At 38.9% G+C, this 15806-nt stretch overlaps 1 protein-coding gene across 1 annotated transcript in view; it reads left to right on the forward strand.

Moving 5' to 3' along the window:
* The window catches only part of LOC103276994 (F-box/LRR-repeat protein 20), a 24417-nt gene extending 11234 nt beyond the window's left edge, over positions 1-13183 (forward strand). Inside the window, exons 2-5 of the mRNA XM_008074444.1 lie at positions 5602-5656; positions 9279-9353; positions 11227-11318; positions 13111-13183. Of these exons, the coding sequence (XP_008072635.1) occupies positions 5602-5656; positions 9279-9353; positions 11227-11318; positions 13111-13183 (295 nt within the window). The remainder of the gene's footprint in view (positions 1-5601; positions 5657-9278; positions 9354-11226; positions 11319-13110) is intronic.
* Positions 13184-15806: the final 2623 nt, after the last annotated feature.

The following is a 15806-nucleotide window of genomic DNA, read 5'->3' on the forward strand; positions in this document are numbered from 1 at the left end:
TTGAGTAGCACAAGTCAGTCAGTCAGTATTCCTCAAGGTGCAATTGCAATTGAGTGGTGAAGACAGATATTAGTTGTGAAATAAGAAGAAAGGTGTTGAGTGAAAACCTCCTCGTTCTTAGCTCTCCCCACCCACGTTGCTTCTGTTGTTTCATTAGTTTCAACAGCACCTATATTTTTAGGTCGCATTATACTCATTTGTAAGACACAGTAAGTTAATTGTGCTTACATTTTTCCCCCCACAAAATTGCACTTCTGAAGGTGAGAGATCTTACAATATTGAATTTCCTCTCTGCTGGATATAATTAAAAACTCAGCTGGGTGTGGTGGGTCTCGCCTGTAATCCCAGCTCTTTGGGAGTCGAGGTGAGGGGATTGCCGGAGCCCAGGGGTTGGAGACCAGCCTGGACAACTTGGCAAGACCTTGTCTCTACACTAAAGAAAAAATTAGCCACGTGTGCTACTGCACTCCAGCCTGGGCAACAGAGTGAAACTTCGACTCCAAGTAAAAGAAAAAGAGAACTCTAGGTACACCTAGTGACTTGCCTTTTTGGGGGCAGCTGTAAATTAGTGAGGTTGACTTTTGAGTTTTGTTTACTGGTTTCTTTTTTCCTGTGTGGGTTATAGAAAGTAGCTTTATAGATATGCATCTCTATCAAAACATGTTTCACTTGTCTGAGTCAGCCATAGTGGTTATCACAGAGTGCTTGAGCTTCTAGACAAGAAAAATGGGAGTATTATACCAATGCCAATTTATGATCCACTTCCCAAAATAATGTCTTGTTTTGGGAATATAAGACACTAATAATATAATGTCTCAATATTAAGCATATAGCTGGGCATGGTGGCTCATGCCTGTAATCCCAGCACTTTGGGAGACTGAGGTGAGAGAATTGCCTGAGCCCAGGGTTTCGAGACCAGCCTGAGTAACTTGATGAGACGTCATCTCTACAAAAAGTCAAAAAATTAGGACTGGGCGCAGTGGCTTGTGCCTATAATCCCAGCACTTTGGGAGGCCAAGGTAAGAGGATTGCCTGAACCTGTGGGTTTGAGACCAGCCTGGGCAACTTGGTGAGACCTTTTCTCTACAATAAATCAAAAAATTAGCTGGGTGTGGTGGCATGTGCCTGTAGTTCTAGCTATTTGGGAGGCTGAGACAGAAGGATCGTCTGAGCCCAGCAGGTTGAGGCTGAGGTGGCTGGGAGTGTGCCACTGCCCTCTAGTGATCCTTCTGTCTTACCCTCCCAAAGTACTGAGATTATAGGCATGAGCCACCATGCCTAACCCAGGGCTCAGTTTTATATAATTGTGTATCCACATATTTTAGTCTGTTGGTCTCAAGATATTTAAAAATTATTTCCCAACAAAGCACATGTACAAAAAGGAATTTTAAATTAAGTAGGACACTGGGTGTGGTGACTCACACCTGTAATCCCAGCACTTTGGGAGGAGGAGGTGAGACTATTGCTTAAGTTTCAGGGTTCGAGGCCAGTCTGGACAACTTGGTGAGACTTCGTCTCTACAATAAATAAAAAATTAGCCAGGTGTGGTGGTGCATGCCTCTGGTTCCAGCTACTTGGAAGACTGAGGTGGAAGGATCACCTGAACCCAGCAGGTCAAGACTGAGGTGGCTGTTACCATGCCACTGCACTTCAGCCTAGGAGTCAGAGTCAGACTCCTACTCAAAAAAATAAAATAAATAAGCAGTAAGCATAAGCATTTTAAATGGTTAGTCTTAGCCAGGTGTGGTGGCTCACACCTGCAATCCCAGCACTTTGGGAGGTGGAGGCAAGAAAAAATTAGCTGGGTGTGGTGGCGTGTGCCTATAGTTTCAGCTACTTGGAAGGCTGAGTCAGAAGGATTGCCGGAGTCCAGCAGGTCAAGGCCTTGGTGGCTGTGATCATGCCACTGCAGCACTCCAGCCTGTGTGACACTGTGAGACTGACTCAAGGAAAAAAAAACATTGTCAGTCTTGTAGTAAGGCACTATTAAATCAATAATTCATGTTCAAATTAAATATCTAATGCTGGCTCAAACTTGAGCAGATTTGAGTATTTATCATAGACTTTAATTAACACTGATTTATTAGGAATATAACTGATTTTCTTGTACTGAATTAAAACATCGAATTGGGTAGTTTTCGGCATGCTGCACTTACTTTAGGCAATGACTATAAACTGTCACTAGTTTGTATTCAGCATGTTTGCATTAAGGAAAGTTGCACTACAATGATGGAATGCTAGATCAAGACTAAATTTAACTTATTTAAGAGACTACAGGAATGTAGAAGCCTGTAAAAAATTCAGAACTACATTTTCTAACTCATAATTTTTTTTGGTTCGATTTAAAGATCTTTCTAGAGCAATTTATTCTAAGGATTTTAAAATGTAAAAATTGTTTATAATCATTTAAAATTATCCTGGGAAAATTCTTTTTAAGTTTTCATTTCTGTTCTGTGTATTTTTTGGAGGCAGAATTACTTTATAGACAATAGAGAGCTTAGCACATAGAGTCATAACAATATGAAATAAAATTTTAATTCAGTTCTACAAAAACTGTATCTTACGTTGTTTTCCAAGCTACATATGGATATTAGTCACTTTCTGTTGTAGACCATTCATAGTGGACATCCTGGACAGGACACTATCAGAAATCAGTCTGAGCTTTAATAGTCCCATCTGCATAATAATGACCTATATTTAGAAGCCTCTTTTGCTATTATTTATGTGTGGACTATTTAGAGTCAGAAGTTTGTAAATCGTGCTGTGAGCTCAGCATTACCCCTTCTTTTCCCTGCTTCTGTTACTGAAGGAAGAAGTGGAGTAAAGCAGGCAAATATGATACTATAAATATAAGCCGAGCTTGGAGGCTCAGCCTGTAACCCCGCACTTTGGGAGGCTGAGGTGAGTGGATTGCCTGAGCCCATGGGTTCGAGACCTGTCTGGGCAACTTGCGAGACCGCATCTCTACAATAAATAAAAAATTAGCCGGGCGTGGTAGCACGTGTCTGTAGTTTCAGCTACTTGGAAGGCTGAGGCGGAAGGATCGCCGGAGCCCGGCAGGTCGAGGCTGCGGTGGCCGTGAGCGGCCACTGCACTCCAGTCTGGGTGACAGAGTGAGACTCCAACTCAAAAAATAGAAAAGAAAAGAAAAGAAAAATATAAAATCTCCTTCCAAAATTAAGGGTTTTTTAATTTTAAAAGTAGTTGTTGGATGTTTTTAGTTAAAATAGTTTTCCTTTCAACCAAGAGACAAGACATGCCTTTATAGTACTCTGGTCTATACCTTTGATGGAGCCCAGCAGCTCACCGCTGGGATGGCCGTGAGTGTGCCATTACACTTCAACCTGGGTGACAGAGTGATACTCTGACTCAAAAAAAAGAAAAGAAAACATTATGCTGAGAGAAATAAGCAAGTCACAAAATGACAAATACTGTATGATTCTTACACGAAAAGGACGCAAATGGATGAATACTTGTATGAGGTGCCTAGAGTAGTCAACCTCATAGAGGCAGAAAGTAGAACAGTAGTTGTCAGGAACTGGGAGGAGGAAATAGGGAGTTATTGGTTAATGAGTACAGAGTTTGTTTGGGAAGACGAAAAAAGTGTTGGAGAGGATGGTGGTGATAAGTTGCATAACAGTGCAAATGTACTTAATGCTACTGAACTGTGCTCTTTGAAAAAATTGTTAAAATTTACATTTTACATATGATTTACCATGATACAAAGTTATTTTATTTTTTTGAGTTGGAGTCACACTCTGTCGCCCAGGTTGGAGTGCAGTGGCACACTCATGGCCTCTGCAGCTTTGATCTCAGTCTTCCAAGTAGCTGGAACTATAGGCATGTGCCACCATGCCTGGCTAATTTTTTTTATTTATTGTAGCGATGAGGTCTCACCAAGTTGCCCAGGCTGGTCTCGAACTCCTGGAACTCGGTCCTTTAATCTTGGCCTCACAAAGTGGTGAGATTACAGGTGTGAGCCACTGTGCCTGGCCATAAAAAGTTTTATTTACAAAATGCACCTGATTTTCTGTCTGATGGAATTATTAACTTAGCTTATTCCAATTTCTAAAATGTGAATTGATAGCCTCTAATCACTAAACAACAAAATTTTACTCTTTTAAGCTGATGTGGAAGCTGTTTACATATAAAATAACTATGGGAATAGAAACTCTAGCTCCAACTCCTCCAAGCTGATGCTTCCTGACCTGGATTTTGTAACACCCCAGGTATCTTCATTTTTCTCAAGGAATGTCAGAATGCTATAAAATTCTTAAAGCAACATTCACTTTCATTCCCTTGAAATCTTTAAAGCACATTCTTTTTTTTTTTTTTGAGTTGGAGTCTCACTCTATCGCCCAGACTGGAGTGCAGCCTCGACCTGCTGGACTCCGGCGATCCTTCCGCCTCAGCCTTCTGAGGAGCCGGAATTACAGGCATGCGCTACCACGCCCGGCTGACTTTTTGATTTATTGTAGAGATGAGGTCTCGCTGCCCAGGCAGGTCTCGAACCTGCGGGTTCAGGCAATCCACTCACCTCAGCCTCCCAAAGGTGTGGGATTACAGGCTGAGCCACCGAGCCCGGCTTAAAGCACATTCTATATTGTACTTTTAGCCACTTATAGAAGAGTTTGTCATTCAGATCAAGATGACCCTTAGGGGTACTGGTGAGTGAAGAGGGCTTCAAGAATAAATGACCCATTCATTTTATTTCCAGGATTTCCTGACCTGTTTATACAGGGGTCTTATGATATAGTTTATCAGGCTTTAAGCAAATAAATTACTTCAAAATAAGTATTTAGCCTCTATAAGAGTAAGAAAAACTCTAGATAGTAAATATTTCCTAACATTGCTGTGTTAAAAGAGCTTTACAATTTGCTAAATCAGAATTAAACATATAGAGATTTAACATTCTGTAGGTTTTAAGTTGTTTTATCCTTTTTTCTTCATAACTGCAGAATTTTTTTTTTAGTTGGGGTCTCAGTCTGTTGCCCAGGCTCGAGTACAGTGGCATAATCATGGCTCACTGTAGCCTTGACCTCCTGGGCTCGGGCAGTCTCCCATCTCAATGTCCCGAGTAGCTGGGGCTACCAGTGTACACCACCACAGTTGGCTAGCTTAAAAAAAGTTTTTTAAATGGAGATGAGGTCTTGCTATGTTGCTCATGCTGGTCTCTAACTCCTGGACTCAAGCAGTCCTCCCAGCTCCATCTCCCAAAGTGCTGAATTATAGATGTGAGCTGCTGTGGCCAATCCCATAACTGCAAAATCCTTTATAAAGATATCCTTCCCCTAGCTTACTTCTTTTGATAGCCAGAGGTACAGAAGTGGCTTTCTACTTTTAAAAAATTGTATTAGAAATTATTTATTATCCTTTGGTGTACATAATTAAACTTGGACAGCGTTGTCAAGTGAAAGGTTACTTTTCCTATTGTTTTATATGGGCAGTATTATCTTTGTGAATTCCTCAAGCATTTTGTGTGTTTGTTTAAAAGAACATCTGTGTTTGTGTGTTTATACATAGTCAATTATTTATAGGAAGACATCGAGAGAAACTTCTTTATCTTACAATAAAGTTTGTCTTCCTCCCTTTTTCTTCTAGGATATTTTCTTTTCTGGATGTCGTTACCTTGTGTCGCTGTGCTCAGGTCTCCAGGGTAAGAACGTTTGTCATGCTTACGGGGGACCCCTTCCTCACACTGGTGATGACAGCCTCTTTAATAGGCTATCTGTTTATTTTAAGTATGACTTACATGTTTTCCTTTTTCAAAGGATGTTAATCCACTCGTGGCATACCCAAACCCATGTAATTCTATGATGAGGATCTGCTTTATATACTTTTTGTAGCTCTTATGAATAAACAGAAGAAACATTTTTCAACGAAATAACATTAAGCATGCATATTAAAATGTTAGACTTGACTCAGAATTGTAATGAAGTTGTGTTTCATTACGTTTTTCTAGTTCATTTTGCATAAACAGACACAAAAATATATGTAATAAAGCCTCTTGAGGACTTAATTGTCATATTATTTTCCTATATTCTTTTATTTTTTGAGTTGGAGTCACTCTGTCGCTCAGACTGGAGTACAGTGGCACGCTCATGGCATCGCAGCCTTGACTTGCTGGATTCAGGCGATCCTTCTGCCTTAGCCTTCCAAGTAGCTGGAACTACAGGCATGTACCACCACACCCAGCTAATATTTTGATTTATTGTAGAGACGAGGTCTTGCTATGTTGCCCAGGCTGCTCTTGAACCTGTGGGCTCAGGCAATCCTCTTCCTTGGGCTCCCAAAGTGCTGGGATTACAGGCGTGAGCCACCATGCCTGGCTTATTTTCCCATATTCTTTCTTCAAAAGATGATAGTAGATATATATATATTTTAAGTTGTGAAACAAACCAAACTTCAGGGTCAATTTCTGCATTACACTTAACTGTCCATTTTTGTCAATTGACATCGCTGTGACAAAATAACAAAACATCAGAGTCTTATAGTCTGCCACTAATAAAATGGGTAAACTCTCTGATGTTGTGGGAAAATTGCTTTATGAATCTATTCTAATCCCTTTTGCAATACAGATATGTAATAATTAACTTAATAAGATAAATGAACTGTTGTCTTTTCATAAGCATGACATTGGCTTTTTGTATATTCATTAATTTAACAGATATTTATTGTGAACCTACTATATTCCAGGAGCAGTCGTAGGTGCTAGATATGTCTCTTTAAATCACCACCATAATCATTACGACCACACTCAACTTAATGTAGAAAAGTGGCCTTGTCCTGCTAACTTTATTTATTTTGGGAGGGAGTGGAGGAGTTCAAGAGATTTTTATTAAGGCTGGGCACGGTGACTCAAGCCTGTAATCTCAGCACTTTGGGAGGGTGAGGCGAGAGGACTGCCTAAACTCAGGGGTTCGAGATCCACCTGGGTAACTTGATGAGGCTTCATCTCTACAATACGTGAAAAAAAAATTAGCTGGGCGTGGTGGCCCATGCCTATAGTTCCAGCTACTTGGAAAGCTGAGGCAGAAGGATCGCCTGAGCTCAGCAGATTGATGCTGTGGTGGCCGTGAGTGTGCCACCGCACTCGAGCCTGGGCGACTGAGTGTGACTCCAACTCAAAAAAAAAAAAAGTTTTTATTCTGTTAGATCCAAAGAAGAATTCTATAAAATGAAAAAGCATCACAAAACACAGTAGTGTTGGTTTAATAATAATGAAATATATGGAAAGGATTTATGTTTTAAATGTTTATATTATATAGTCCAAAACAAATAGATAATTACACATTCTGCAACAGACGAGGACCTTGGCAGGGCCCATAAAATTGTGCTTTTGAGTTTCAAATGACTAAGTTGGAAGCATTAGCAAACTCTAAGGAGGGATAATTCAGAGGCTATAGTGGACTTATAGGTGTTGTTCTGCTAACTTCAAAGTAACTTCTGCGTCGTAAAAGCCATACTAAATCTGTATCAGCTATTGTGGAAACAACCAGTAAAACTGTGATATTTTCTTTTATGACATTTCTATTCTTGGTACTTGTGTGATGTCTCTAGACATGGCCATTATACTTCCAAATGTGTAGATTTTCTTTTCTGTCTCCATATGAAGCTGAGGTCATCACTGAAAAACAGAATGTCCAGACCAGTGTCTAAACTTGTTTAGTCACAGAGCCTCACCCCAGCAATGTTGATTTTAATGAGTTTCAATTTACAAGTTCCTCTTCCTCCTTTGTTTTTGTTTTTTTTTTGAGTTGGAGTCTCACTCTGTCACCCAGACGGGACTGCAGTGGCCGCTCCTGGCCACCGCAGCCTCAACCTGCTGGGCTCCGGCGATCCTTCCGCTTCTGCCTTCCAAGTAGATGGAACTACAGGCGCATGCTACCACGCCTGGCTGATTTTTTGATTTTTATTGTAGAGATGAGGTCTTGCCAAGTTGCCCAGGCGGGTCTCAAACCTGCGGGCTTGGGCAATCCACTCACCTCAACCTCCCAAAGCGCGGAATTACAGGCTGGGCCACCGAGCCCAGCTCTCTTCCTCCTTTATATGTGTTAACTTTAAAGAAAGGAAGGTACAATGCCAATTTTCATTAAATCTGGATAGTAGGTACATCAGTAGTTATCTTCCTGTTTTCTGTACTTGAAGTTTTGTATTTTTTTAAAAAATGTAGACTCTATATAGGAAAGCTGTCATTCCTAATTTTATTTTATTGCTTATTTATTTTTTTAAGTTGGAAAATATAGTTTATTTAAACAGTAAACGAGAGCAAGATAGAAGAGATTCACCTATCCAAGGTAGAAAAGGGGGCCAAAGCTTGGGAAACATGACAGTGGCCATAGCTCATAACTCTTGGCTGCACCAGAGTCTAGTAAAGAGATGGCTGTCATTCCCAATTTTAATCTGAGTTCTGAGTTCTGCATGTTTCCTGCTTACTGAAGAAAGTATAGTATCAGGAAATGAGAACTATCATACCACGTTATGCCAAGAATCTATTAAATATAAATCTTTAAAGGTTTTATTTGCTTCCTCCTGTGGCTAGTCCTTTAAGAAACTGTTGGAAGAATATGAAGCCATAAAAGAAAAAGTAACATTGAACTTCTGAAAAAACTTAAGACATTTCTAGAATGGTAACTACTTGCTTACTGTCATAATCCTGACATCTTTCTTGGTGATTGTGTGACAGTTACCCTGGGGAGCTTATATATAAGATGATTTCAGAGAAATGTCTCTAAGTATTGCAGAGAAATTATACAGATAAATGATAGTGTCTTTTCTGAGTCCCAAATTATCATATTGTAGTTGCAAGTCCTACTAAGTGATGCTATGGTTAGGAAATAAATACTGAATAGAGCAATATTCAGAGTACTGTCCTCTTTGTTGGGTTTCACCCTTATCTTGTTCCAGTTTAGTGATAGAGCAAAGATTTGCTTTTCATCAACTGAACTTTTGCCTCTTTTTGTGAATAGAAACTAGAATTTTCTAGTTTGAAAACACCTGGCTGTGATATTTATCATAACTTTTCCTTTCCTTAACTTCTCTAAGATCTTTCATAGCTGCTGATTTCTGTACCCACTCATTTATAAGATAATCTAACTGGAGAATAAAGTATGGATCAAGAGTAAAACACATCATTTGGGAATTAAAGAGTAAGGCACATCATTAGGGACTGAGAAATGTTTTGGTCCATTTCAATCATTGGTTGAATTGTGAACTTGAATTTTGTTACCTTTTGCCCTTCATTTCATCTTCTGCTTATTCAGTTTTTCTTAAAATAGGCCTGGAATGTTCTGGCTCTGGATGGCAGTAACTGGCAGCGAATTGACCTGTTTGATTTCCAGAGGGATATTGAGGTATAATTATGTGGTGTGTGACCCCATTTCTCTTGTTAATAATTACAGCATGGAACAGATTGGCTTCAGTTATATTAATAACATTTTCCCTGGAGAGAGAAACTTACTTTCAGTGCATTTGAGCTTCACCGGAGCATCTAAAATTCTCTAGAGTTTCTTCAGTTTTGACAATGAAACTGCATAATTTCACTGAGATAACACTAAATTACTTAGTGTTAATAAGACTAAATAGGACTGTTTGGTCCTGAAACAGGACTAAAAGTTTGTTTTTGCAGAGGAAGCATGAGCCTGTATGCTCATTTTAAGGAAGTCATTTTATGTTTTTTTATTGAAGATCAAGTATAGTTACAACTTGTTGGGGGAGGGTGTTTGCATACTTTTTTGCAATATGTTTTTCAGTTCTTGGGGAGGCTACAAATAGTATTTGTGGAGAATGAAAAATGAATAAAGCCAAAGTCATTTATTGAATTGTGTTTGCTAGGGAGAGATTTTTTTTCTCATCTCATTTTTCTCTCATATTTTATCTCTTAGTAAATAATTAGTCTATTATTTTCAAAATGGAGGAACATGATAGCTTAAACTTAAATTATTTTAACCTGAATTTGAATTTGGTGGTCTTTAACTTTCTCATTAGGAGATTAGAAATAATAGCTTCCATGATCATAGTGTTATATGGATTAAATGAGATTATTCTTTTTTCTCTTATGTTCTTTTTTTCTAATTTTTAAAAAATTTTAAAGATGTGGGGTACAATTCAGGGTTAGTTATATAAATGGTTATTATGCAGATACTCTTGTTGATGAGGTATGTCCCCCTCTCCCCTGGCAGTTTCCCACTACTGCCAATCCCTTTCTTATAGGATTATGATAGTTGTTCAAGGATCACTTATGAGTGAGAGCATGTAGCACTCAGTTCTTTGTGTCTGTGATAGATTTCTCAGTATTATAGACTGTAAGTCCATCCAAGTTGCTGTGAAGTTCATTTTTTCTTAAGTTCTAATGGAAATAAATTATCTTGAGGGTGCATGTAAAATGTTTTGAAAAGCTTCACATGAACCTTTAGGAAGTGCTTTTTAAGTAGTACCCATGAGTATTATACTGAATTTTGTTTTTCACAGTTTCCTACTCTTCATGAATATAAATGTTAAAAGCAACACGAACCACAAGATTATTTAGCAAGCTTTTATTGTGTTCATTGAGTTCCTGCTATAAGTGGAGTACTGTAACAAGCATTTTGGGAAAATATACACTAGTTATTGTCCTTCAGTAACTGTGGTTTGACCCAAGTGGGCAGTATTCACGGATATAGTCCTGTAAGCGAACCGTATAACACTGTTTCACAGATTGTAGAATCTCTTACAAATATGAAACAATAGTCTGGGCACCTATAACCCCGGCACTTTGGGAGTCCGAGGTGGGAGAATTGCTAGAGTCCAGGAGTTCAAGACCAGCCTGAGCAATTTAGCAAGACCATGTCTCTATAGAAAATAAAAAAAAATAAGCTGGTTGTGGTAGCGTGTGCCTGTAGTCCCAGCTACTTGGGCGGCTGACGCAGAAGGATCACCTGAGTCCAGGACGTCAAGGCTGCAATGAGTTGCGATTGTGCCACTGCACTCCAACCTTAGCAACAGAGTGAGACTTCATCTCCAAAACAATTTAAAAAAGAATAAATAACAATACAGAGTCTAGGCATGTTTCAAGTAGATGGGTTAATTGGGAAAGCTTTCTCAAAATAAGTTGAAATTTTCCTATTGAATTCATTAGGTCTTAGTAGAAGTCTTTTATCTTTGTTTATAGAATGTAAAAGTAAGGATATGTTCTTTTCAGAAACAGTGAGAGGTGAGTTATCTTTGTATACCTGTCTCTTTTTACAGGGCCGGGTAGTGGAGAATATTTCAAAACGATGTGGGGGTTTTTTACGAAAGTTAATCTGTGGGTGTCTTGGAGTAGGAGACAATGCATTAAGGTAACAACATGACTGTTGACTAATCTTGATTGACATCAAGAGCAGTGCCATCTCACCCAGAGAAGGCGCACATGCATTGCTTATAAAACAAAAATATCCAGTGGTAGAAAGGGATGTTTCAAGAATAAACAAGAGCTAACAATCCCCTCAAAAGGCCAGATTCCCCATCATAAATGGTTATTTTAGAGTCTTGAGTAAGTTTTTTTTTTAAACTTTTGATTGCTCACACTTAGGATAATTTAAACTTAGGTTGACACAGATTCAGTGTTTAAGAGTTATGGTTAAGCTGGGTGTTTTAGCTCACACCTGTAATCCCAGCACATTGGGAGACTGAGGTGAGAGGATTGCCTGAGACCAGGCTGGCAACTTGATGAGACTTCATCTCTAGGATAAATCAAAAAATTAGCTGAACATGGTGGCATGCATCTGTGGTTCCAGTTGCTTGGAAGGCTGAGGTGGAAGGATTACCTGAGCCCAGCGGGTCGGGGCTGCAGTGGCCATGAGTATGCCACTGCACTCCAATCTGGGCGACAGAGTAAGACTCTGACTCAAAAAAAAAAGTTATGGTTAAAAAAATTTATAGTTGAAAATTAATTTATTTATAATTATGAACTACTTTGTACCATTCTCAACTATTCTTATTTATGACCCTCTTTACACCAAATGTGTGGAGTTTTTTTCTTCACCCAACAACTAGTTCTCCCATTCTCTGGACACCAAGTGTATAGCCTATAATTCAATTCAGTTCTGACACTAATTACCCAGAGACTCCACAGCTAAGATTTTAGTCCTATAAGACAGCCCCTACTGCTGGGTGTGGTGGCTCACACCTGTAATCCCAGCACTTTGGGAGGCAGAGGTGAGTATTGCCTGAGCCCAGGGGTTTAAGAGCAGCCTGGGCAACTTGGTGAGACCGTGTCTCTACAATAGATCAAAAAATTAGCTGGGCGTGGTGGCACATGCCTGTAGTTCCAGCTTCTTGAAAGGCTTAGGGGGAAGGATCCCCTGAGTCCAGCAAGTTGTGGTTGCGGTGGCCGTGAGCATGCCACTGCACTCCAGCCTGTACGACAGAGTGAGACTACTTAGACTCCAACTCAAAGAAACAAAATAAAACATAACCAAACCAAACAAAAAAAAAAAAAAAAGACTGCCCCTACTTCAGATGCCAGTCACAAGTCCCACATTGTCATGTACTTCTCATTAATGGACTATAAGTCAGGGGGGTTCCCATGACTCTTTCCTCAGATTTGATAGTTTACTAAAATTTTGATAATTTTAATTTACTAAAATTATCAAAGAAGTTATCATAGAACTTAGGAAAGTGTTTGCTTACTATTACTAGTTTAGTATAAAAGATATTATGAAGGGTACAAATGAACAGCCAAATGAAGAGACACATAGGACAATGTCTAGAAGAGTCCCGAGCACAGGAGCTTCTGTCCCCATAGAGTTGGAGTATGCCACCCTCCTGGCACATATTTACATTCACGAACCCAGAAGCTCTCTGATCTCTGTTATTTAGGGTTTTTTTTTTTTAAACAAAGCTTCCCTTGTGGAGTCATGATTGAAGATTACATACTATAACTAAAGATATTATCACTCAGGAAATTACAAAGGTTTTAGGAACTCTGTGCTAGGAAACAGAAATAAAGACCAAATATATGTTTTTTCTTATATTACACTATCATACCAACAACTAATACTACTAATAATATCTTTTATTGGTTTTTTTAATACCTGAAATTTTCCCCATTTCATTTGAAACCTTTCATTCTGTTTCTTTCCCATAAAGGACTTTTGCACAAAATTGTAGGAATATTGAAGTACTGAATCTAAATGGGTGTACAAAGACTACAGATGCGTAAGTATTGTATGTTTTAGAAGGGTAAGTCACAGCCACTTTTGTCTGGTATATGCTATCTTTAAATGCAGGCTGCTAAGCATATTTAGCAAATTTTATCTTGGTTTTATAAAGGAAGATATTTTAAAAGGGGAATGTGACATGAAAGTATCAATGGAATAAGAAACTTATTTTGGAATCCTATTTTTGATTTTTGAAATGAAAGTATAAAAAATTATAGTTTATGTATGTATAGTAGTGATACTAATAATACATATTACTAGGATTATTTATATTTCAAAAAGATATTGTCATCAAAAAGATAATTCTATAAAAAGATTAAAATCTTAAACACAGGACTAAACAGCTTATGATAATCAGTACTGAGAGCAGTTATTAAATGAAATGTGCTATATCTTTGCCAGTCACAATAAAAAGAAATTGAGAATAATCCTTCATCCTTGAGAGTGTTACAGTCACAGACATTAGATGTAGAAGGTAGGCATAAAAGAAATATTCAATTCAAGGATATACACTGGTAATAATGGGTATCAAATAACAATTGAATATTACGTAGGAAAAATGTTGTCTACTGTGAAGTAAAGTGAAGCCACTGAAGAATCAACATTTACACAGGTGGGGGGGCCAGGGTTATTCTCAGAGTTCCTGTTCAAAAAGGCCTCATGCAGGAAGACCACTTGAGCCCAAGAGTGGGAGTGGGAAGATAGCTTGAGGCTAGGAGTTCAAGACCAACTGGGCAACATAGCAAGACCCTGTCTCTACAATACGTCTTTTTAAAATTAGCCAGACATGGTGGCACATGCTTGTATTTCCAGCTGCTTGGGAAGCTGAGGCCGAAGCATTGCATGAGCCTAAGAGTCAAGGTTACAGTAAGCTGTGATCATACCACTGTACTCCAGCCTGGGACACAGAGTGACACCCCAACTTATTTTTTTTGAGTTGGATTCTCACTCTGTCACCCTTGCTGGAGTCTAGTGGCACTCTCATGGCCACCGCAGCATTTTCCTGCTGGACTCAGGCGATCCTTCCACCTCAACCTTCTGAGTAGCTGGAACTACAGGCGTGCACCACCATGCCCAGCTAATTTGTTTTATTGTAGAGATGAGTTCTCACCACGTTGTCCAGGCTGGTCTCGACCCCCTGGGCTCAAGTAATCCTTTCATCTCAACCCCCAACTCTTAAAAGAAATATCTGAAATATACAGACTGTAGTTAATTCTACTAATAAGTATTTCTAAGGGTTGATTTGGAAACCTTTAGCATGAGAGACCAACATACTGGCCCCTTCCCCCTATTTCTTTATACCAGTAATGCTACATTTACCTTTAGATTTGTTTCTTTTTGATTTTTTGTTTCCTTTGAATACTTAGTGTTATAAAGATTAAGAATTTGACCACTTACAGTTGTGTGTAGTGGCTCAGACCTGTAATGCCAGCACTTTCGGAGGCTAAGGGGGACGATCGCTTGAGCCCGTGAGTTTGAAACCAACCTGTACAACATAGTGAGTCCTTGTCTCTACAAAATGAAAATAAACAAATAAATAAATAGGACCACTTATATAGAATAGTGACATGTGGTTTATACTTTTTTTTGTGATCCAACCTTATCCCAAAGATACATTGGCAAAAACATAATTTATATGTCAAGACTAATTATAATAACATACACATTATTTGTGATAGCAAAAGATAGCTAACCCTCCAATGTCTATCAGTAGAGTACTGGTTAAATAAAAGTAATGGAAACATTTTTATCCTCTGGAGTGATCTCATGTTGTTAAATGAAGAAAGCAAACTGCAGAAGAGTTTGTATAATATGATACCTTATGTAGAGTCAGAGGATTTAATACCAGTATATATCTTTCTTTACATTTTCAAAAAGAAACAGTGGTGATGTCAATCTAAAATAAAATAAAATAAATAAAACTACTTATACAGGTAAGAGAGAAAAAGCAAGGGACGGGGATGAAAGGGAAAACTCTGAAATATTATGTTTCTTTGTTTTGCCTTAATAACCATGTAAAGATCAAGTTAAAAACAAACAAAAACAGTCCCTAAAAATTAAAAACAAAATACACGAATCCACGTTGGAGCTATAACCACATAGACAGAAATTATATCTACTGACTTTTGTTTTTGTATGAAATTTTAAAAAATAGACAGAAATAGAGTAGTATCATGAGCCTCCATGAGTTGGAGTCTCACTCTGTCGCCCTTGCTGGAGTGCAGTGGCATGCTCATGGCCACCCCAGCGTCAACCTGCTGGACTCTGGAGGTCCTTCTGCCTCAAACTTCCAAGTAGCTGGGACTAGAAGCATGGGCTATCACGCCCAGCTAATTTTTAAAAAATTTTATTGTAGAGACAGGGTTCTTGCAAAGTTTCCCAGCCTGGTCTTGAACTTGCAGGCTCAGGCAATCCACTTACCTTGGCCTCCCAAAGTGCTGGGAATACATGCTGAGCCACCAAGCCCAGTCTCTAAACAAATATATCAAAAGGCCAGGTGCAGTGCCACACACTTGTAATCCCAGCACTTTGGGATGCTGAGGCAGGAGATTTGCTTGGGTTCAGTAGTTTGAGACCAGCGTAGGCAACATAGTGAGACTTCGGGTCTACAGAAAATTTAAAAAG

This window comes from Carlito syrichta, unplaced genomic scaffold, assembly GCF_000164805.1.
Source record: "Carlito syrichta isolate Samal-C Ts95f unplaced genomic scaffold, Tarsius_syrichta-2.0.1 Scaffold316444, whole genome shotgun sequence".
Classification (NCBI taxonomy): Eukaryota; Metazoa; Chordata; class Mammalia; order Primates; family Tarsiidae; genus Carlito; species Carlito syrichta.